This window comes from Moschus berezovskii, chromosome 9, assembly GCF_049115385.1.
Source record: "Moschus berezovskii isolate FMDL1 chromosome 9, NW_MosBer_1.0, whole genome shotgun sequence".
Taxonomy (NCBI): domain Eukaryota; kingdom Metazoa; phylum Chordata; class Mammalia; order Artiodactyla; family Moschidae; genus Moschus; species Moschus berezovskii.
The window spans coordinates 36,594,135-36,618,733 of record NC_142468.1 but is presented as its reverse complement, the minus strand read 5'-3'; the positions used below and the strand labels follow the sequence as shown (position 1 = coordinate 36,618,733).

General features: G+C 46.4%; 1 protein-coding gene across 3 annotated transcripts in view; it reads left to right on the top strand.

Moving 5' to 3' along the window:
- The window catches only part of SAMD4A (sterile alpha motif domain containing 4A), a 232,701-nt gene that overhangs the window by 172,701 nt on the left and 35,401 nt on the right, over positions 1–24,599 (top strand). For 2 of the 3 annotated variants that reach the window (XM_055435953.2, XM_055435954.2), the window contains exons 4-6: positions 1,402–1,665; positions 13,681–13,790; positions 16,274–16,360. In XM_055435953.2, the coding sequence (XP_055291928.1) occupies positions 1,402–1,665; positions 13,681–13,790; positions 16,274–16,360 (461 nt within the window). The remainder of the gene's footprint in view (positions 1–1,401; positions 1,666–13,680; positions 13,791–16,273; positions 16,361–24,599) is intronic. The other variant, XM_055435955.2, reaches the window with a different exon arrangement.

The following is a 24,599-nucleotide window of genomic DNA, read 5'->3' as shown; positions in this document are numbered from 1 at the left end:
TGCCAGCTGACCATGAGCGGCCTCCCCACACCACTACTGTCTCAAGCACACTTTTTGCAAACACTCAGCCTTTTGGCTCTGGTCTTTATGTTTTTAAGTGGGGGCAAGAAAGCCTGCTGTTCACGTCTTTATGTGGATGCTGCCCCACCAGAAATGCAGTTTAACAGAAAGCAGAACTTCTCACACTGGGATGTCAAGTCTGCTGGCTAAAAAACAGAGAAGGATTAATGCCAGCAAAGCAGTGCTAGTCCGGACTTGGGAGAGTAAATATCATACCTCATTGGAGGGGATAGAGCCCTGCATGGAACTTAATGGCTTCCCTGAAAAATGTTTAAAAATGCATGTGGCTTGATTCCATGTTAGCACTGCAGCAGTCAAAATAAACTGGACCTGTCAGGGGCCAGCACAGAGAGAAAGTTATGAATAGACTTATTTTGTAAAGCTGTCACTTTACACGCCCAGAAAAACCAACCAAGGGTAACGTCGGCTCCCTCGGCGTTGATTTTGGTTAAATCCCTCCCTTGAATGACCTCAATTTAATTTGGCTAGGTATATGTGAGTTTTGTTGCTTTTTCCTGGTTTTCTGGAAAAGAAATTAAAAATGGGGGCTACACAGATGTTGCCCGCTGTGCGGAAGGGCTGCATATGCTGGAGAAAACTGTTGCCGGCTTACGGAGAGCACCCCACTGGCTTCTGAATGAAAGCCTTGTTACCTGGAAGTGTTCTCATGTAAAACCTGGTATTAACCTGTGAAGCCAAGGGAGAGAATCGGCCCTTTCACACACGGCTGCCATGTCCCATACCCTGAGGTCCCTGTTAGTCTCGGGCCCCTTGTTGCGCCTGCACCCCTTTGAGAGGTGAAAGCTCCCCCTGATTCCTGGTTGGAAGGACTAGTAGTCCACTTCTGCTAGTTCAGCCCAGCCAAGATTGCCAACAATGAGCGGTCTGCCCTCCCCTTCCAGAAAGTCCACCCTAATGGCATGGGTCATGTCCGGTTTTGTGTGGTCCCGCTCCCCACCCCACCAAAAAAAAACTGGCCAGGACATGTTCTTTTCCATCTTGGCAGATCGCTACTTTACCAGGCTGTCAGTCCTCACCTGATTTTTGGGTCTACTGCTCCAAATCCTGATTTCTACAGTTAGAACTGAAAACAGATCCCGACTACAGAGGTGAAGGTCCCAGGTGTGGGCCTTATAGGTGTAGCCCCCTTAGAGAGCCCAACTCACCCAGAGGTACAGACAGCATCCTTTTTAACCACCCCAAAGGGAAGAGCCACACCATGACCCCGGATGCAGCGATCAGACAGCGCCATCTCTCAGGGTTAAGAGGTACTGTGGGTTCTTCTGTGACCCAGGCTAAAGCGGGGGGAATAACCTATTTCATTTTATTTTTTTTTTCCAGTTCTCTCAGGCCAGGCACACCACAGCCCTTTGAAACGATCTGTGTCCCTTACCCCACCCATGAATGTGCCAAACCAGCCTCTAGGACATGGATGGATGTCTCATGAGGACTTACGAGCTAGAGGACCCCAGTGCCTCCCATCCGATCATGCCCCCCTGTCTCCACAAAGCAGTGTAGCCTCTTCAGGAAGTGGTGGGAGTGAACACTTAGAAGATCAGACCACTGCTCGTAACACATTCCAAGAAGAAGGTAGTGGTATGAAAGGTGAGTGACGCACAGAGCCCCTCCCTTGATTTGGAGTCAGAAGGGTGAGGAGAGAGGTAGTCAGCCAGAAGGAAAGAGCCCGTCCCTCCCCAAGCTGATGGGAGGCCCCTCCCTTGCTGAGCTCTGGGGTTGACCATGGCGGAAAGGGCTCGGATTCCCCTTCCAGGGCTGCTTGCCAAAACCTGGGAAGAGCAGGAGAGGTCAACGCCCTCCTTTTTCCTTTTTATTTTTTTTTTCTGATTGCAGTGCCTTGCAGACAATTAAATGAGTCACAGCTGGCGGCGATAGCATCTACTGTTTGCACGTCCGTTCCTTGGTCTGCCTTGTCTGTACAGACGTTGATCTGCTCCAGCCTTCTACCTCACTGCTCTGGCCAGGGAATCGTCAATAATTTAGCAAAACAAACCACAGGATCTTTTTTTAAAATCTCTTAGTGTAGAATCGTACTGGTGCTTCCTTTCCTCTCTCCCTTTCCCTTTGATATCCAGAGAAACCTGCAAACCCTTTTCTCTGCATCTGTTGAAGGGATGTGAAAAAAAATAACACTGAGACTTGCCGACAGTGTTTTAAGGCTGATAACGGATTTGCATACAGGTGATAAAGGCCTTTTGTGCAGCATCAATAAATGTTCCTACATTGCCCTGTAAATCTCTCCTCTTCTAAAGATACTCATCGAAAGATAGAGATTTCCAAATTATCCATGGTCGGTTCAAAGAGGATACGCACATTTTGTATTTTTAGATGCAAGTTGTTCAAGGGCTGGGAAGGCCTCAGGGAAAGATGCTCATCAGAGACACACTAATAACAATTTTAGATGGAGAAACAAGAGCTAGTCGTGCCCCTGGGACTACGATGCTGACAGGAGGCTCTGAGAGCGCCCTCATTGATGATGTACACAATCCTGAGGTTGTGCTGTTTCTGATCTTTCCCTTGAGAAGGATTAGTGTTGACACAGGAGGCTGGGGACTGAGCCCCCTCCCCACCACAGAAGCAAGGCACAGAGAGATGCCCACTACTCGCCAGATGCTGGTTGTAAGTGAGCCTAAGGCTGAAAATGGAGCCTGTCAACCAGGGGAAATGAACCTGATGTGAAGCCACTTTGCTGGAGCATCTGTCCCTCCCAGCTGCTCAGGCCAGCATCCTCTCATCCCAGCGCCATCCGTGATGGATGCTGTGCTGAGTGTCCAGAGCGGTTGGGACTCGTCTTGATGTTTTCCTCTCTCAGGTGATACAAGTGGGTCATTCGAAGGTGTTTAACAGGCCTCAGAAGCAATGGCCCCTTTTGGCAGGGAGGGGATGTGTGTCCTCTTTTATATCTCTTTCATAGTTTTCGGGGGAATGTGTCATAATTGTGGAGACCTCCCAAAACCTATTTTTGAGTTCTGTGCTCAAGCTGCTGGGCCCCAGGGCATGGAGAGCAGGGATGGCTCAGCCATGCTTGGATCAAGAAGGGTAGAGCCAGTGTTTCTCTGGACTTGCTTCTTTCCAACTGAAGTCAAGTGTCTGGACAAGTGGGGTGTCTGGACGAATGGTTTCCAAGACAGTGGATGTGAGGTTCTAACTGGTAACCATGGGAAGGAGGCCTGGCCTTCCTGTTGAAGGGCTTAGAGGGTCTTGCGGGAAGCCCTTGTTCTCCAGGACACTGGGTTCACTGTCTGCTTACAGGTGCTTCATTACCTTTTCTTTCTTTTTTCCTTTGACTTTCTTTTCTTTGTTATCTTTCATTCTTTGCTTTTTATTCTGAAGCCCTCTGTATACTTTGGACATTCTCTCAGAGCAGGTGGAGGTTTGCCCATTGCATGCTGACTTCTGGAGATGAGAAAGTCACTACTCATTAGAAGTAGTGACAATAGGCTTTTAAAGAGACATGAAGGAGAGAAAAATGGAATCGATGTCCTATTCCTGTTTAAGAGTGAGAGCCAAAATATTCCAAAGTTCAAGGAACATCCCATGTATCAGCTTATTCAATTCCTTCCTTTAAAACCGGTGTGACTTGTCCCCTCAGAACTTCTTTAATCAGACAAGACTTTACATCCAAGATTTTCTTTATAGGCCCAAGATGTGTGGTCAGAAACGTGCTATTTGGTGACAGGACTAAACAGAGGACGCTCTTCTGTGTATATCCACCTTCTGCTGACTTATTGAACTGTCCCTGTCCCAAAGAATTGCATGGGATTCAAAGTATAAAGTTCTTAGCAAATTAAACAGGAACACCTATTTGAAGGAACATGATAGAGAATGAAACGTTCTGTGTATGGAGAAAGTGTATTTGCAGTTCTGCTGATAAGTCAAGCTGTAGAAACATCCACACTGAAAACAGCGTCACCCCAGAGGGTCAGGGCCAGTGTTTGTGCCCCACGAATGCCCCTCCCCACTGCACCTGGTGCCATCTTCCCTCGAAGGCCACCCCCCGGGGACTCTTGCCACCAGATGCTGCTCAGAATGGCCTCCCTGGAGAGCACTGAAGCAGCCCGTAACAAGCCTACCCTAACAGTATGTCATTCAATTCCCCTGTCCCAGAGCAGACGCCAGGTTCAATTTCCAAATTAATTTGTATTTTTCTGAGAAATGGAATCTGAAATCAAATGAAGCGCCTTTAAAGAGAGCCAACTCTTCCTCTTGGATCCTCGTCTCTTCCTTTCTGTGACCAGGCCCTTTGGCAGGAGTGCCGGCCTTTTAAAGCCCCGTTCTGGTCCATCTCAGGATGCCATCATCTGATTGCTATTTTCCTACTCTTTAAACGCCCAGCTTACGAGAACAACATGGAATCTGTAGTAGAATCTGGAGGAGTTCCAAATCTCCAGGGGATGCATGTCAGCCCTCACCCCACACCTTGGGAAAAGAACAAAAATTCCCGTAATTGAGCTTAATTTAGTGTGAATTCATCTTTCTTGCCAGCAGCTGTGCATACCTTGCTGAAACGCTGTGTTCATCCTTGCCTTCCTTTCCATCCAGACAGATGAGCCAGGTTTGGCTACACACTGTCCCTTAGGAATGTGCCTCTTGGGTCAGGAGTGGGAAATACGGCTCAGGGCCCAGCATTCCTTCTTTTTTTATTTTTCACAAACATCTATCTCTCTTTTTGTCTTGGTGTCAGCGTTCCCTGCCAGGGACTGTCACTAAGTTCTCTCACAAGTAGATCAGCTCCTGCTCTCAGAGGATTAACATCATCTGCCCGCTTTGCTTTGTTTTTCCTTTTATAGTGAACACCCATCCTGAAGGTTTAAGTCAGCTCCAAGGCACAGAGTGGATGTCCCTGGCAGTAGGGATCTCAGACTAATATCTCAGGCTCAGGGAATCATGGGATCAGCTACTCAACTAGAAATTAATGAACAGAAATGGGACTCTGAATGCAAATATAAAAGTTTCCCCTTTAACGTGCCTCACAGAGGCTACTGGTTATACATGTTTGGACTGAATACGCTGATTGTGGTTTCTAAATTCAGTTCTCCTTATTCTTTGTGAAAACTTCATTGTGACTTACTTATCTCAGGGGAAAGATTCTTAATTCTAAGTTGATACCAATTATGTTCTTCTCTTCCTCTGCATCACATGAATCTAACGTGCTCTCTTACCCTTCCCTCACACAAAGCCTTCAGGTGGCCAAGAAGGGGGGAAAAACCACGCCCTTCCAAGAAAACGAAATGAAGAATTTCATTGGTGGAAGAAGCACACGTGCCCCTCCTATTAGCATCATATCTTTAGAAATTTTGTGTAAACCCAGCACCTAGAGACTTTGAAGTCCAGGGCTGTTGCTGAGTGATGTGAGTGTTAGTGGAGAAGGCAATGGCAAGCCACTCCAGTACTCTTGCCTAGAAAATGCCATGGACAGAGGAACCTGGGAGGCTGCAGTCCATGGGGTCGCTACTAGTCGGACATGACTGAGCGACTTCACTTTCATGCATTGGAGAAGGAAATGGCAACCCACTCCAGTGTTCTTGCCTGGAGAATCCCAGCGATGGGGGAGCCTGGTGGGCTGCCGTCTATGGGGTCGCACACAGTTGGAGACGACTGAAGCGACTTAGCAGCAGCAGCAGCAGCAGTGAGTGTTCAATGGAAACAGAGACAAGGAAGAAAGGCTGGTTCACAGGTTTCATTTTTGTCCTCATCAAGTCAGCTGCCTTTCTGGAGCACTTGCTGAGAGAGGCTTTGAACTAGTTATGGGGGAGACAGAGGTGAAGGAGATGGTTCCTGCCTCAAGGGACTCACTATAATGTGAGGGGTCCAGTGCATGTGCACAGCTGTGAAAATATTTTGTCTCGAAGGCTCGCCCTGGATTGAGGCAGGCAGCAAGGAGGGCCCTGATTCATGTGGAGGGGAGTCAAGCAAAGTTCCCAGAGGGGGGAGAGGCCTGGAGCCTCAGCTTGGAGCAGAATTACAGATTAGCCAAATATATAAGGTGAGGGGAGGGCATTCTCTGCGGAGGGAACAGTATGCCTGAAAGCATGGTTATGAGACAGCTTGACCAAGTGCATCATCTGATGGCTTGAGGGCACAGAGACGGAAAAGCCAGATGCTAGGCTTTGCAAAAGATTGGAGCTTTTATCCTGACATTGAAGGAATGTGGCAACAGAAATGACCTGTTTAGATTTACACGTTAGAAACAGGACCTGAAAGGAAGAGTGGGAGTTGTATCAAGGTAGAGGATGGGGACAGAATTCTGAATTTGGAGGCCAACTGAGAGGTGGGGGGTATTTCGATAACCAAGGAGAAAAATGAATTTGGACCAAGCCGAGCAGAGGAGACAAAAGGAGTGTGTTTGTGGGGTCTTCAATAAGATAGACTTGAGAGAGCTCTGAATTGAATGGCGCTGATTGAACGTAGACAGGGATAGATAGAGCAGGATGAATTGAGAACGATGCCCTGCTTTTTGCCTGGGACATCTGGGTAGCCCATGGTATCATCAATAGCAAATAGTTAATAGGAAAAAGAAACAGGCTGACGGGATGGAGTGGAGCAGGCTGAGTCAGGCACCTGTAGAAGAGCCCAGTAGAGGCGTGCCAGCCAGGGCCACACTGCATCATGCTCTCCCCTGGCCCAGTCTCTCCAAGAGCCCCTGCTTCTCTCCTCCCCTGCACAGTTTAAGCATTCTGCCTCCCTCTGTGTAGTTCATGTGGGGGATTCACTAGGCTTCTGGCTCGCAAAGTAGATTTAGGACTTCTGGCTAAGTCCTGTAGATTCAGGCTTCTAATGGACTCCCTTGGTGGTTCAGTGGTTAAGGTTCTGCACTTCCAGTCCAGTGGGGTGCAGATTTGCTCCGTGGTCAGGGAACTAAGGTCCCATATGCCATTGGGTGCAGCCAAAATGAAAGATTTAGGCTCCCTAGAAGCTCCAAGATTTTCTCATTGCAGTTGTCAGTGTGAGAGGGATAGAGGTTGGGGGTGGGGTCTGCTTCTCTTGATGTGAGCTTCAGCCTCACCATTATAAATTAACAATGTCTGGTATACTTAGGAGGCATGGCATTTTGTTAGTATAAAAATATAAGGGTAATTGAAACTTACATTATTTGTATATAAACACGATAAAGGTAAAATAGAAAGCTTTGGTTCCAGTAACCCTGATAGAAACATAGCAGTTAAGAGTGGAGGGGACCAGTGACTCTGAAAATAGGCTCAGTTTTTCTTTTCTAAAGAATCTTTCTTCAATGAAATTTATATAATATTTTTTCTCCATAGCAAAGGAAGTATATTGCCTATTCTGAAATAGCTCATTTGCGGCTTTGAGTTATTTTTGAAATGTAGACCTTTGAACTTCTGCCTGTCTTAGAATGAGATTAGAAATATATATATATTGAGAAGTGTGATTTTTGTAAGATAAAGGAACCCATCAGAAACCTTTGTAGGAAAGGTTGTGAATCCAGTTGCTGAGGGTCATAAGGGTGTGAGTGACAGAAAGGGAGTGACATAGCCCCGTGTGTGGCTGGGACACTTTTCAGCTTGGCTGTCGTGGGAACAAGTTACTATTTTCTGAAAGCTGACTTTCTAGACGCTGTCTTGAATTCATCTAACTTAAAGGCCAGGATTTAGTAAATTTACTTCACTTTCTTTATTTCCAAATGCCAACATACGACCTTTGTATTTAGGTCCTAATGGGCTCAGACTTGTGCTCCCTCTTCTCAGATAGGCTGAGAAGCCCTGATGTCTTTGAAAAGCAAATCCCCAGGATTCCCCCAAATTCTAACAGTCATGAGACTACCTCTATTCCTTACTAAATGTGTGTCTTCTGCTGAAGTACTTCAAGCACAGCATTCAAGGTGGAACCCAGCCACCACTGATGCAAAGCAGGCTGAGAGTAGAACACCACTTAGGAATGTCATAGCCAATGGAAACTGCGAAAAATTTACTCCCTCTCTTTGTACCTAACCCTTCAAAGTGGTTAATTTACCCAAACTCAAGCCACCTCTGTGCCTTCCAAGACCCACACATGCTCCCCACCAGCGTGGAAGCCAGAAGCCACTGTGGACATGTCCAGGATGGTGTAGCCCCCTCTCAGCTTCACAGGGACCAGAGACCAAGAAGCCTTCTTTCTTTTGCTCAGAGCCTGGAATAGAATATGGCTTCCCTCGTAACCCAAACAGTAAATAATCTGCATGCAATGCAAGAGACCTGGGTTCAATCCCTGGGTCAGAAAGATCCGTGGAGAAGGGAATGGCTACCCACTCCAGTATTCTTGCTTGGAGATTCCATGGACAGAGGAGCCTGGTTGGCTACAGTCCCTGGAGTCGCAAAGAGTCAGGCATGGCTAAGCAACTAAGCTACTGATACTGGAACAGAGTAGGCTTGTTCATTCTGCTCTAGTCAAAAATACACACGGGCTCTAATTATCTTGCTGGTGCTGCTAGACTTCTGTTCTTCATTTTTGAAAGACGTGTTTTCCTTCTGACTTCAACACTGAAGAATTAGTCCCTTTTTCCTCTTAAGTTGCTTCTTCTCTCCCTCAAAGACCAAGGATGCAGTCAGGTCTTGGAGAGAAGGAGAGAGTTGTTTGAGATCAGCCTGGCTTTCTGTGGCAAATGGGAGCTGCTCTTCCATTGCAGTTTCCAGGACCACCACAGTGAAGCTTCTTATGGAAAGTGAGGTTGTGATGGTTCATGCCTTATTCCCTGCCTTTTATATCACTCCCCATAGTGGGTTCTTCTACAGTATCACTTCCATCTTTCTCTCTTGCTAGGCCTCCTTGTTTGTTGGATAGGTACTGCACCAGCCTATTGACTTGACTAGTATTCCAGCAGGAGGTATTTGAGCAAAGCAGCCCAAGTTTTATTTTTTTATTTTTTTTAGATTTTTACTATTTATTGAAATTTTTCTACTACATGGTCACTATGATGAATTTGGAAATTTTTTAAATTTTTTTTAAATTTTTTATTGGAGGCTAATTATTTTACAATATTATATTGGTTGGTTTTGCCATACATTGACATGAATCTGCTCCGGGTGTACATGAGTTCCCCCTCCTGAACCGCCCCCCCACCTCCCTCCTCCCTTTATCCTCCCTCTGGGTCATCCCCGCACACCAGTAAAGCAGCCCAGATTTTAATCAGAGCCCAGACTCTGTATAAGCTGTTGTGTGTACCACAAAGCCTCTCTGTGGCTGATTTATACAAACTAAAAGGTAAATTGAAATCAGTGTAATTGAAAACTTGATCCCATTGGTGAAGACCAGGAGGTAGAGAGAGCGTGTGAAAGATAGGTGAAGTACTATTATCAAAAATGGCCCAAAGAAGATAAGCCACTGCGGACTGCAGCAACCTCTAGAGGAGCTTCCTAAGGATGGACCCTGTGGCACGGTGGTCTGCACACGGATGGTGCCGTTTTCTCCCAGAAACCTCCTTGCCTTTGCCCTTCTCTTGTCAGCTTCCTTCATGGGCTTCTCTTCCCACATCTTCCTCTAAAGGCCCAGGATTTCCCCTGGGCTCTCCCTTCTTCCCTGAAGGTCTCACCCACTTCTGTGGCTGAAACAACTACCATGTGCTACTGATGAGGGAAGTGGCTCTCAGCTCAGCCTCCTCTTCAGAGATCTTGATCAGTTGTCTTCTTCATCAGGATGGCTCAACAGATGACACTCCGGTGACCTAGAGTGGCATTCACCATCTCTCTCCTCTCACCCCAGACCAGCTGCTCCCCTGTACTTTCCCACCAAACCTGACTCAGGAACTGTCTTAGGCTCTTTTCTCTCCCTCACTCCCTGTTCTTCCTTGATATTCAAGGGCTGTGGATTTACATCTTTTCCTTCTCCACTGCCCTCCCCAGCCACCTTGGAGGGCTTGGATTTATCCCCTGACCTCCACTCCCACTTTCTCCAGACCTGCCTTGACGTCAACAGCCTTCCCTGATCTCACATACACACCTTGTTGTGCCTCTGTTGCTCAGATTTCAGCAGTTCCTCCATCACCCAAGCGTAGGTCAACTTTCCTAGTTTCGGCGTTACAAATCCCAGTCATCTGGCCCCTGCCTGTTTGTCCCACCTACTGTCTGAGCTCTTCTCTAGCGTTCACCTGAGCCTTTGTTTGGCCTGGAATGATCTCTTGGATCTCAGCTTTGCTTATGCACTGCTCCTGCTTCCTGAGATGGCTTCCTCATTATGGTCTCCCCAGTGAGTCCAGAACTAATGCTGATGTGAAGCTACCCCTCACTCCCCAAGGCCACCCCAAATGCCCATCATTCTGTGCCCATTCCCCAGAACTTTGAGTGGAGTTAGCACTTGTCTTGCAACTTACATACTTTTTCTGGTAAGTTAGACTTTCTTTTTGGATTAAAAACTCCTTGATAGCAGGGACATGCCTGGCCCCTATAACAGGCACTTAGTAAACATTGAATGAGCAGATATCAGGATGCCCAGACTTGGCAAGGAAGTCAGCATCTAGTAAAAGCATCTTTATCTTTCTCACACTGCATAAGAGAATTGGCTTGTCCATTGGCTTGTCCATCAGAAACAGCCCAGATGAAGCTAAACGACTGTGTGCCAGCCAGAGGCAGGAGCCCAGGAGGCATGCATGCTTTCAATCACGTATTCACCGCTCCAGGAAACACCTCTGTTTGTACATATCTTCCAACCATAGCCACAGCTTTGCAGAATAAAAGATCTGGGGTTAAGTTAGCTGGTTCTCAGCTTTGCATCCAACCATGTAGCATCTAGACCATGGGAAAGGACCTGAGCTTTTAGAGTTTGGCCCTGGCCGACATCATACAGAATCTAGCCTCCCAAGTCATTGGAATTCCTCGCTTCAGAGGAGTGAAATGGTCAAGGCACTCAGTTCTCTGGTTTGTTTCTCTCTTAATGGAGTTTTGTTTTAATCCTTGGCAAAGGAAGGTGCCTCACCACCAACTGGGGTCCGGGGGTGGGTTGGGGAGCAGAGGTTAGTAGGCTACGTTCCTAAGAGCTGGAATTTCCTCCTCTTTGTTCATCAGTTCACGTTGTAGGAGGAGAGGGCATATAGCACTGAGCTAGGAACTGACCCTCTTAGAGCAGGTCAGCATGCCTGCCCAAGGGACATATGGCCAAGAAGAGCTTGCATTTCCTTGGAACAAATCCAGAAATAACTCTTCAGGAAGGTCTAACTCACCATGTTCTGAAGTTGTATAGGAAACTTTTCTAGGAAAATGATGCCCAGTGACCTATATTTTGATTAAATGAGTGAGGCAGGCTCTTCATCCCTCTAACCAGGAAAATTCTAGTTGTCAAAATACTTTTCTAGAAAGAAATGAGCACTGATTGGACTGAGATTTGCCACACCTGGATTTGTACCCCACTCTCCCCAACTCTTAAAACACCATATTGTCATCTTGGCTTATATAGCAACAAGTTTGCAACATGATTTACTAGCTTGGGATTCTATTTGTCTTATCATCAGTGGATTTTGCATAATTAAGTTGTGGGACATCCAGTGAAAATGTAGCCCATGAAGTTGCTCCATACTCTTTTGTGACAGATTGTACCCAAGCGTGGCATTGGGTTACCCAGACTTCTTTGAATCGTGATCACTGAGTTTTGTGAACAGCTGCTTGGGGCCTTTCAAAGATATAGACAGCAAACGTGAAACCTGATGACCAAACAGTAACATGTTGGTGGCCTAAAGCTGAAGCTGAATCTATTTGTTGCCCACTCCATGAAAGTATTAGCATTGTTTTACAGCAGCAACAAAAACATGGTGGAGAATCACCATGTCTAGTCAAAGAGCTCCAGGATATCACATGAAGGAAGCAAATGCCCTGGACTCTTGATCCAACCACAGTTTGAGTTGAGGAGGATATAAGGGGTTGGTACTATGTATCTCGGGAAGCCCTATTTCTTTACAGTTAGCGATGGTCCCAGTGGAACTCTCTACTTGTCACAGTAAAATGAAGGGCCTCGAAGCACAGAATCAGTGATTTTTTTGCCTGAAATGACTGAGTCTTTTACTAAAATGCCATTGGATATCCAATTCTGTTTCTCCAGAAATTCCTCTTCTTTGGCCTTCGTATTGCTGCTGCTGCTGCTAAGTCACTTCAGTTGTGTCCCACTCTGTGCGACCCCATAGATGGCAGCCCACCAGGCTCCACCCACCTACATTCCCTAAATCTGGATTCAGTTCACCCAGGAGGCAGGGTCTGATTTCAGAGTAGGCCAGGCCTCTTCAATTAATCCCAGTTGACTACTTTAAACATTAAAAAATTAGAAGGTTCCTACTTATTTTGTAGTGTTTATGGTCTCTGTCAGTGCCTCAGAATAAAGCACTTAGCAATAGACAGTATCTTGCAATCAACATGGTTAGCAACGGGTAATAATTCATAGAAAGCTTGAATAGCATTTCCCCAGTGCTTCAGCATTTCAGAGGACTTTAAAGTCACTGTTCATTCAGCCTTCCCATTGATGGGTTGTTGGCCCTCATTCTACAGAAGATGATACAGTATAGGGAAAACCTGGGAATCTGGCAACCTGGCTCTAGTCCCCATTTCACCACATACTTGCCCTGTGATCTAGGTGTAATGATTTAATTTTGTCATCTGTAGAATAAGCCAGGGATGGGGGAAGATAATTCTAGAGATTCCTCAAAGATCCTGTTGCTCAAAAACCCTGACTTAAAAAAATATGGACAAGTGCTTTGTTTTGGTTGTACTTAGAAAGGTAATAATTCTCCTGTGGATTTTCAATACAGTTATTATTTAATTTTCCTAATTGTAGAATCCCAAACATGAGACTTATTTCAGATGCGCTTTGGAATTCCCATTATCCCTTAGTCTAGGCAATCTTTGGACCTTCAAGTCCTGATATTGGGTTGACATTCGAGGAGGTGGTCAAGGACAATTTCAGTTATATGCCTTAGCTTGAAGAAATGGTCAGCGACCCCCCCCCCCACCGCACCCTCCACACACACACACACTGTGTTGTAGTTTAGATTCCTGGATGCCCTGATTCCCAGTAGGGTATAGGAAGACAGAAGATGATCAGGCTAATGACAATGACTCCACCCATGGTCACCCATGCCTGGTTTGTTTACTTTCCCTATCACTGTGAAAGCAATGGAAACAGCATATGGCGATCTGCAGTAAACCTAGAAAGAAATTATCTTGAGGATGAAGATCATCGTATGTAGTTTAATATTCTAAGTCAGTTCTTTCTAAACCAACAATGAAGTAGTCTGACTAAAGTGGTGAATCCTTACCATCTGGGGGGTTATGAACCCCTTTGAGAATCCTATAGAAGCTGTGAATGTCCCTCTGCCCAGAAAACCGCCTATATACTCACAAATTGGAATGTAATTTTAAAGAATTGCTGTGTGCTCTGAAGCCCAGGGGCCCCCGGATATAAAACAAAGCAAGAGAGCCCAACAGTGGGAATATCAGAACTAGACCAAGCCTTCTTAGTTGATAATTTGCTGCCAAAATGAAACAATGAGTAACGTAAAGATGATTTTTTTCCCCTTTTCTTTTCTCTGACCACCATCTGCTTTCCTTTTCTCTCTTCCCGCATCTCTGGTCATCTCCTCTCTTTCCCTCTCAATTTCTCTCCCCATGTCCTGCACATCGTGCGCCACAGATGTTCCAGCCTGGTTAAAAAGCCTCCGCCTGCACAAGTATGCCGCACTCTTCTCCCAGATGACCTACGAGGAGATGATGGCCCTCACTGAGTGCCAGCTGGAGGCTCAGGTACGTACACGGGAAGGTGCCCCAGATGGAGCCTTGCATTCAAGTCTAAGGCAGACCTTGTCTGGACCCATACCTATACCTACCTAGTAGCTTGCCTTGTTCTGGGAACTGCCAGGTGCAGGCCAGCATCACATGGTAAGGCTGGGTTCTTGCCTTTGGGGTCCAGTACAAGACGGAAGACAAATGGGTAACCACAGGACAAGTGAGGTTGAATAAGAGTGTTATGAAAAAAAAAAATAACCTAGGTGTACACTCCTAGGGTGCCAGGGAGGAATCAGAAGAAAGAGCATTAACCAAGACCTCCAAGAGTCTGCGTCCCTGCTTTGGTTTTCATTGCCCACCCCTTCTGTTTGCTTGGCCAGTGCTGGTTTGGAGGATGACAGATTGGTTGTGAATTTTTCAGTCTTAGTTACAAATCAGCTAACTTCCTGTAGTTAGGAAGCAGAAGCACCAGGTCCTGAGTCAGACTTTCCCCAGAAGTTGCTCAAAAACACATTCAGACTGATCTTAATTCGAACGGAGAAAGTTGTACAAAATATTTTCTAACCACACTGAATAACATTACCCTAGGTCTCAGATGGCAGTCCCCTGCTGTGTGCCATAAAAGGGCAAGTTCCTCCTTCCTTCTCTGGATGCAGAAGGCCAGGCCAGTCAACAGAATCCCTGAAACTAAGCATGTTTCCTACCCTGCTGTGCTTGAGCAAATAGATCTGACCAATGTCTTTGTTTCCCTTGTTTAAAATGCTATTTGCATTTTCAACTTGACCTCAGTTTCCTTTGAGCAGTGATTTGAGAGAATTAATGGTCTGAACGGGCTAATAGTATTTCCCCTGCAGGAAGAGGAGATTGTACCAGTTGGGGCATGGCTGGTCTGGACCAGACCTCCCAGCAGATCCTGAATTCCCATTGCATATTCAGTACCCGCAGTTAACCTTTTCAGGCCTGGCTGAATTACCAGTATTGAGATGTAAGACAAAGCCCAAAGTCACTGCACATTCTCAGAGAATGAAAAGCCCTAATTTCAACTTCCTAAGGCTTCTCCCACTGCTTTTTATCTCGATCGCTCCTTGAGATCCTCAGGATTGATGAGAACTGCTTCTAAAAGCATTCTTGTGTTTGGGTCAAAGTTGAGGGAAAAAAAAAAATTTCAGTCATCACTTGGTCAACTTGAGGAAAAAACAAGAAATAATTGACATAGAGGGCAAAGCCTGAGGCCACCACAAACTTTTCAGAGTAAAAATTCACGTGAACCGAAAGTCAAGCCTAAATAGTAATATGCTCCCAGTGTTTCATCTTAAAGATGGATTTAGATGTCACTAGAGTCTTAATTTTCCTCAGTAAAGGCAACACCTCTGGTGTTTTCATCTTTTCCACCTTTAAGGGAAATTTTATAAATCTTTGCAGGAAGTCATCAGAAGTTTATATTACAGATCTGATTTGAGAAAGAACCTTCTATTTGGAAATCTTTGGTCTTTCTAGTCAACATATGTTTAACTGAATCCTAGGGCTCTTCCCTCGGAGAAGGCAATGGCAAGCCACTCCAGTACTCTTGCCTAGAAAATCCCATGGATGGAGGAGCCTGGTAGGCTGCAGTCCGTGAGGTCGCTAAGGGTCGGGGACACGACTGAGCGACTTCACTTTCACTTTTCACTTTCACACATTGGAGAAGGAAATGGCAACCCACTCCAGTGTTCTTGCCTGGAGAATCCCAGGGAAGGGGGAGCCTGGTGGGCTTCCGTCTATGGGGTCACACAGAGTCGGACACGACTGAAGTGACTTAGCAGCAGCAGCAGCAGCAGGGCTCTTCCCTGCTGCACAGTTTATTAAGATAAAATCCATAATCCTGACTGTGAATCCCAATCTTCTACCTGAAGTGGTGACTGCATTATTACAGGTTCAAGTTCTTCTCTATTCTGATTTTCCTTGTGGAGACTCAGGAGGGCCTACAGACTGATAAAAACCAGCCTGTGTTTTCTGACACCGGGTGAGAATTGAACTGGATTTCATATCTCCTCGAGATGGGTAAACACAGAAAAGCTTTGAGAAAGCAATGCATATCTCATGGGATTGGAACCGTCAGGGAAACTGGAAGGGACCAGAACGATAAAACCTGGACACAAGGAAAGAGTGTATGACTTAAAAATGATGTCTGAAGACTATGAAGAAATTTCATGCTGGGTGGGATGATTGGCTGTTTCTTGCTCTCCTAAAGGTCACAGGGAAAAGACACAAGCACATGTGCGGTCAGATGGAGTTAAAATATTTAGTAGGAAGAGGTTGATGATAATGGATATTGAGGAGTTACAACATTTAGTAAGAGGTTGATGACAGTGGATGTTGAAGAGACAGACGAATGAATGGCTGTTTACTAACCTGCACACACACGGGAACCAAGAAGACAGTAATGTACTAAACAGCTTCCAAGAATCTCTAAGTTGATGCCTAAAAATATGTTTTTAAATCTAACTTTTACTTCATTACAGAATGTTACCAAAGGCGCAAGACACAAAATTGTCATCAGTATTCAGAAGCTCAAAGAGAGACAAAACCTCCTGAAGTCTTTGGAAAGGGTAAGTTATCACCAGGTAATGGACCATTTCTACCTTCATGGTGGGAAAATGGGTCAAGGGAAATTATATTCTCACTTGAAAGTGACATCGGCATGCCTTACAGAAAACAACAGGTTGTTCCCTTACCAAAGTCAGAAAAAAAGGAAATGATTTTGAAGTTTATCTCCTGGTTATACACGCTTCTCTGGAACCTGACCGCTTAAGTGTACTTAAGCCTTGGGTCCAGGCATCTTGAGACTGGCCCTCCCGTAGCTCTCAGGAAGTGTTTTACTTACATTCATTTCTGCCTTTTATACATCTGTAGTGATTAAGGAGGTGTTCAGCCCGCAATCAGAGGCTGAAATTTTGACACATCAGTATAGGAAATAAACAGATGTGCCTCAGTCCTGCTGTCCACCCAGGGAAGGATCTGACTTTGAGAAAAACTGCCCACAGCATGGCAAACACCCACAGGTTAACCCCCGGCGTCCACAGAGAGATCACAATCTTTTGGTGGATGGACGTAATAGACTCTCCAGAGAATAATTTCAGACATTAACTTACCAGGATGGGTCCCTGTGACTCTGAAAGGAACTATCTCAAAAATGCAAAATGTTGAGTTTATTCCATTGTTAAAAGCAGTTCATCTGCTGTTACCATCTCTTTTTGTTTGCTGCCTAAGTATGTTTTCGTCTTGCCTTTGTATCTGGATGTCAGCCTAGTGTGGATGTCATTTTTAGGACCTGGTGGCTTTATGACTTCATCTAAGGTCCAAAAGCTACCCACTGCAGTATTCTTGTCTGAAGAATTCTATGGACAGAGGAGCCTAGCAGGTTACAGCCCATGGGGTCACAGAGAGTCGGACACGACTGAATGACTTATTTTTTTTAAGGTCCAAAAAAGAACATACCTTGTAAGCTGGTGTTGCCACAGCCCCCGTGGGGAGATCCTTGTGCACTGCTGTTGGGAATGGTGGGTGGAAAGGTATTTGCTGCTTGCAGAGCTTGAGTTGTAACCCCTTCTAGAAATCCCAGGGTGCCTTTGAAAGGGATCAGAGTACTAAGGCAGGTGAGGCTAAAGCAGATTTTGTGAGCGCATAAACATTGCAGTGTAGTGGAAATTTTTTAACTTATTCACAAAGATCTGTGTGTGTATAAGTTTACATGCAACATATAAAATTATGCTTAATGAATATTAATGAATAATTAATCGCTCAGTCATGTCCAACTCTTTGAGACCTCATGGACTATAGCCCACCAGGCTGTTTTGTCTGTGGGATTCTCCAGGCAAAAATACTGGAGTGGGTTGCTATTCTCTTCTCCAGGGGATCTTCCCAACCCTGGGATTGATCCCAGGTCTCCTGCATTGCGGGCAGATTCTTTACTGTCTGGGACACCAAGGAAGCCCAATGAATATCATATAAAATATAAATTAATATATAGTTATAGAATATGGATCTGCAACTTTGTAAGGAAGGTGGCTTTTAAAACCTCTGGATGGATAGACAGAGGCTACTTACAGGTACTTCCATGATGAAAGACCTCTTCTTAATTATTGGAGAAGGCAATGGCAAAGTGAATCACAAATGACAAGTAACCTGTCCAACTGAACCTGAAGTTACTGTTGTTCTTAATTTTATGCCAACTCCTTTACCAAGCCATTCGTCTAATAGAATGATTATTGCTATTTCTATATAACTTCTCTTTTGGGAAATATTCAATAGGCCAATTTTCTCCTTATCTGTTAAAAAGCACAGAAAACATTTTGCAGAAGGATTCGATTGCTATGATTATGGTTAAAGAGCAGTGTTTTCTGCTCTTACTTCTGGAGCTTCCTTCAAGAATTCATTCATATCCTCTGTCACTGAGGGTCATGCACCCACCTGGGAGACAGATGGCACTGCTATGGGCTCCACCTCTTACAGTGCTGGGCCGAACCAGCACGTGGAAACACAAGGGCAGCAAGGTGGTTCGGGTGGCCCTCATATGCCACTGACTTTCCATCTAGCCTTTGATGATTCGGTAGTACTATGTCCTATATTTCACACCTAGAATAATATTGACTCCACAAAAAAAAAGCTTTCTCCCTGGACCACTGGATTGGGCATGTTAAAAAAGATCACAAATGTAACACTGAATCTGAAAGAAACTACTGGCCAAGAGGAAAGCATGATGAGTTTATTTGGTGTGACTTCTTTGAGGAGGAAAGTGGTGGACCACCGTTTCGGGCTTGCCTGAGAACACCTGGGTTTAGACACCTGTGACTGACTGTGGCTCAGATCATGAACTCCTTATTGCCAAATTCAGACTTAAATTGAAGAAAGTAGGGAAAACCATTAGACCATTCAGATATGACCTAAATCAAATCCCTTATGATTATACAGTGGAAGTAAGAAATAGATTTAAAGGTCTAGATCTGATAGATAGAGTGCCTGATGAACTCTGGACGGAGGTTCGTGACATTGTACATGAGACAGGGACTAAGACCATCCCCATGGAAAAGAAATGCAAACAAGCAAAATGGCTGTCTGAGGAGGCCTTACAAATAGCTGTGAAAAGAAGAGAAGCGAAAAGCAAAGGAGGAAAGGAAAGATATAAGCATCTGAATGCAGAGTTCCAAAGAATAGCAAGGAGAGATAAGAAAGCCTTCCTCAGCGATCAGTGCAAAGAATTAAAGGAAAACAACAGAATAGGAAAAACAAGAGGTCTTTTCAAGAAAATTAAAGATATCAAGGGAACATTTCCTGCAAAGACGAGCTCGATAAAGGACAGAAATGGTATGGACCTAAAAGAAGCAGAAGATATTAAGAAGAGGTGGCAAGAATACACAGAAGAACTTTACAAAAAAGATCTTCACGATGAAGATAATCACGATGGTGTGATCACTCACCTGGAACCAGACATCTTGGAATGTGAAGTCAAGTGGGCCTTAGAGAGCATCACTACGAACAAAGCTAGTGGAGGCAATGGAATTCCAATTGAGCTATTTCAAATCCTGAAAGATGATGCTATGGAAGTGCTGCACTCAGTATGCCAGCAAATTGGGAAAACTCAGCAGTGGCCACAGGACTAGAAAAGGTCAGTCTTCATTCCAATCCCAAAGAAAGGCAATGCCAAAGAATGCTCAAACTACCGCACAATTGCACTCATCTCCCACGCTAGTAAAGTCATGCTCAAAATTCTCCAAGCTAGGCTTCAGCAATATGTGAATCGTGAACTTCCAGATGTTCAAGCAGGTTTTAGAAAAGGCAGAGGCACCAGAGATCAAATTGCCAACATCCGCTGGATCATGGAGAAAGCAAGAGAGTTCCAGAAAAACATCTATTTCAGCTTCATTGAATATGCCAAAGCCTTTGACTATGTGGATCACAATAAACTGTGGAACATTCTGAAAGAGATGGGAATCCCAGACCACCTGACCTGCCTCTTGAGAAACCTGTATGCAGGTCAGGAAGCAACAGTCAGAACTGGACATGGAACAACAGACTGGTTCCAAATAGGAAAAGGAGTACGTCAAGGTTGTATATTGTCACCCTGCTTATTTAACTTATATGCAGAGTACATGATGAGGAATGCTGGGCTGGAAGAAGCACAAGCTGGAATCAAGATTGCTGGGAGAAATAGCAATAACCTCAGATATGCAGATGACACCACCCTTATGGCAGAAAGTGAAGAGGAACTCAAAGGCCTCTTGATGAAAGTGAAAGAGGAGAGTGAAAAGGTTGGCTTGAAGCTCAACATTCAGAAAACGAAGATCATGGCATCTGGTCCCATCACTTCATGGGAAATAGATGGGGAAACAGTGGAAACAGTGTCAGACTTTATTTTTTTGGGCTCCAAAATCACTTCGGATGCTGATTGCAGCCATGAAATTAAGACGCTTGTTCCTTGGAAGGAAAGTTATGACCAGCCTAGATAGCATATTAAAAAGCAGAGACATTAGTTTGCCAACAAAGGTCCGTCTAGTCAAGGCTATGGTTTTCCCGTGGTCATGTATGGATGTGAGAGTTGGACTGTGAAGAAAGCTGATCGCTGAAGAGTTGATGCTTTTGAACTGTGGTGCTGGAGACGATGCTTGAGAGTCCCTTGGACTGCAAGGAAATCCAACCAGTCTATTCTAAAGGAGATCAATCCTGGGTGTTCATTGGAAGGACTTATGCTGAAGCTAAAACTCCAATACTTTGGCCACTTCATGCGACGAGTTGACTCACTGGAAAAGAGTCTGATGCTGGGAGAGATTGGGGGTGGGAGGAGACGGGGACGGCAGAGAATGAGATGGCTGGATGGCATCACTGACTCGATGGACATGAGTTTGAGTGAACTCCGGGAGTTGGTGATGGACAGGGAGGCCTGGCATGCTGTGGTTCATGGGGTCTCAAAGAGTCAGACACGACAAAGCGACTGAACTGAGAACTGAACTGAGCTTGTCCTGTTAGGAGCTGACAGCCTGGGGGTGGGAGCGAACCTCAGTGTCCACTGAGGACTCAGCCTCAGCTCTGTTGCTCCCTCTTCTCTGGAACCCTCACCTCTCCTGCTCTGTAGGGAGAGGGCTGTCGGTAACCTGTTCCCACATAGGCCACCCACGACAGGCTCCCAGCCATTTCTCTGGCATTCCCAGGCATCCTCAACTGACTGTGCTGTTGGAAGTGCTGTCATCATGTTCTTGCTTCCAGTGGCATTCTTACGTCACACAGAACCCAGAGATTTCTAAGGAGGTGGCTGGGGCCCCGCCCGTGGCTAGTTCATAATCAGCAGCCAATGCAGATAAGCTCTATGTCCAGAGCACTTCCACTCAGTTGCTGAACACTTACTAAGCAGCTGCCCTGGACTCGATCTCCCCCGTCCTCACTGGAGGCAAACCGTCAGGAATTCAAAGTCCCCACCCCCGGAGAGCTAGGGACACGAGGTGCCGCAGATAGAGGTGTGGTAGCGCCATCACAGCCCAGCGTGATCAGCACCATCTCTGAGGCCGGCGGAGGTGTCTTCCTGGGATGAAACAGAGGGCTCCGCTGCGGTGAGGACCGAGAGCAGAGCAGCATCGGTACTGGTGGGGCGTTGGGGGAGAGCAGGCCCTGAGCCGGGGTGGGGGCCACGATTGTGGAGAAGAATAAGAGAGTCACTTAGCAGGAGTCTGGGCATTGGCCCGAGGTGCAGGCTTGGGTGTTGGACCATTTGGGAACCAAAAATAAAGGATGAGTTCCTAATGTGAAAGGACTTCCCTCCTGGCTCAGATGGTAAATCGTCTGCCTCCAATGTGGGAGACCCGGGTTCGATCCCTGGGTTGGGAAGTTCCCCTGGAGAAGGAAATGACAACCCATTTCAGTACTCTTGCCTGGAAAATTCCATGGACGGAGGAGCCTGGTAGGCTACAGTCCATAGGTTCGCAAAGAGTCAGACACAACTGAGCAACTTCACTTCACTTCACTAATGTGAAAGAAATGGAGTTGAGTTTGATGGGTGGCATCTGCATTACCTTGGGACATCCTGCTGGAAGTATCAAGTCAGTGGTCCAGAGAACAAGTCTAGAGTCCACAAGAGTTTGAAAGACTCCGCTGTGGGTCGTTTATGTGTAAATGGCCAGAATTGTGTGATGAGTGATAAGAGCTGAGGATGGACCCTGGATGGGGAGCGCCAAAGGACATGACGGGACCAGACAGTGACAGACCCCAGAGGGTGGGAGGGCTGAAGAGGGACTGTCCCATCAGGAGCCATGGATGTGTCACACCTGATGAGGACTGAACACTGCTCCCCGGAACCGGCCACCAGCAGCTCCCTGATAGCCCTGATGCAAAAGGGTTTCAGGAAAATGGGAGGGGAAGCAGGAACCCAAGAACTGGAGAGTGTGAATGGTACTGAGGCCTTGGGGTGAGGCAGTGCAGACTTCTCAAGATGTTTGGTGGAAAAGGTAAGATTAGAATGGTCACTGGGGCAGATTTTCCAGTATTTATCTTTAATAGTGAAAATGTTTCCATGTGCTTTTCAGTTCAGTTAAGCCACTCAGTCATGTCCGACTCTTTGCGACCCCATGGACCCCAGCATGCCAGGCCTCCCTGTGCATCACCAACTCCCGGAGTTTACTCAAACCGATGTCCATTGAGTCGGTGATGCCATCCAACCATCTCGTCCTCTGTCGTCCCTTTTTCCTCCCGCCTTCAATCTTTCCCAGCATCAGGGTCTTTTCAAATGAGTCAGCTGTTCGCATCAGGTGGCCAAAGTATTGGCGCTTCAGCTCCAGCATCAGTCCTTCCAATGAATTTTCAGGACTGATCTCCTTTAGGATGGACTGGTTGGATCTCCTTGCAGTCCAAGGGACTCTCAGAAGTCTTCTCCAACACCACAGTTCAAAAGCATCAGTTCTCCAGCACTCAGCTTTCTTTATAGTCCAACTCTCACATCCATGTGCTTTTCCGTTCCATTCCGTTCAGTCGCTCAGTCGTGTCTGACTCTTTGCGACCCCGTGGACTGTAGCCTACCAGGCTTCTCCGTCCATGGGATTCTCCAGGCAAGAATACTGGAGTGGGTTACCATTTCCTTCTCCAGGGGATCTTCCCGACCCAGGGATCGAACCTGGGTCTCCCGCATTGGAGGCAGACTCTTTAACCTCTGAGCCACCAGGGTTACTGTCTTTTTTCAGTTGACTCCCAAACTGTGAAACTGACCATTCTCTGAACTTGGGAACCTGGCTTGGAGAAAGGAGACACACACACACCTCCGTGTTCCCGCCACCCCCGCCGCCCCCATCCTAGCAGCATCCTCATAATGTATTGGTCCATCCCAGGAGCCACAAGCTTCTTAGGGTGAGGATTCTGTCATCCTTTTTAGACCCCCAGTGTCTGACAGTGCCCAGCCCATAGAAAGGATGGAGTTAAGTAGATGCAGGAGTGCTGTCTGCTGGGTGAGGGGTCCAGTCCGTCTCACATAGAGAGAAGGATGGGGCAACGGGATGCTGCATAAGTGCTGGGGATGCCACCAATTGCCATTTTCCAGATGATTTGTACCCTGTGACTGTTAACAAGCCCCGAGAGAGGCTCTGAACGAGTCCTCCTCCAAGACCTAAGAAAGCCAGGCCAGGAAGCCTGGGACAGTCAGGATGGAGCACCTTCCTCCTTGTCGGCCCCGAGCTGCATCTGCCCGACCGACTGCATTGTAAAAGGGTCCAGCCTTCCCACTCTGCTCTCATCTCTGTTCTGCACTGTAGTTAAAGGGCAGCTGTGCTGCTTTGTGTTAATTTTTGCCTCTTTGAGTTCCTAATGCAGGGTTAAGTTTATGATACAAAGGATCCATAGAGACTTGGGTTGATCCCCTATTTTTGTCAACATGGGACTTCATTCCCTCAGCCAGTCGAGGGCACTGGATTGAGCTAGATTCCTTCTCTGCCTGGGCCCTCAAGTGCCCGAATTCACTCTAAAGAGTCAGGAATGCAACCTGATGGTCATAGTGTGCCTCCCGGAGGCTGGCATCAGCAGAGCTACTGCCTACTGGTCATAAGCCAGGGGTTGTCTCTGAGACAGTGGCTTGAGGTCAAAGCAAAAGACCAAGCTAAGCATGATTCCTGATTGTGATATTTTCAGAAAGTATCTGACATTATTCACTATGTTTATGGGTTCCCTTTTCGGTGTGGGTGTCCCCAGTAGCGTCACATAAGATTTGAACTTGGGACAAGTATACATGCCCAGTTTGAAGGAGTTCAGCTCTTAGCAGAACCCAGATATCCTCCGCCATCACTGAGTAACTGCAGAAGCCTTCACACCACGTGTCAAGAGCAGGCAAGGTTGGTAGCAGTTGAGAGTCACAGGCACACATTTGCTTTTCTCAGTGGTACTGCCACATGGGATGGCACAACAGGGGTGCATGTGATCACCCAGAGGAGCCTGCCAGTTCTGTCTGCCCAGCCCCCTCCCAAGGGGAAGCCTCACCCCTTCTCTCTCATTTCCCTTCCCCTCCTCAGTCAGGGCTGGACAAGGAGGTCAGAACCGCCCACCCCCCAGGTGCTGGCAGGAACTGGAGGACCTCGAGGGAGGGGTCATCTGGTTGGCATGTGGTTTGATCAGAAAAGGCAGCAGGGGCTCTCTTGGCCTGGGTTGGCTAGCTTGCCTCCACGGGTCCTACCCTGATGCCATATCCGAAGTCAAGGGACCAATCACGTGACAGCATCAGACTCTGCAAAGGGCCAGTCTAGCCCAGCATCAGAAAAACTGAGACTGACCAGGAGCATCCTGACTCAGGCATTGAGCTTGCGGGTACAGGCTGCAGGCAGGTCT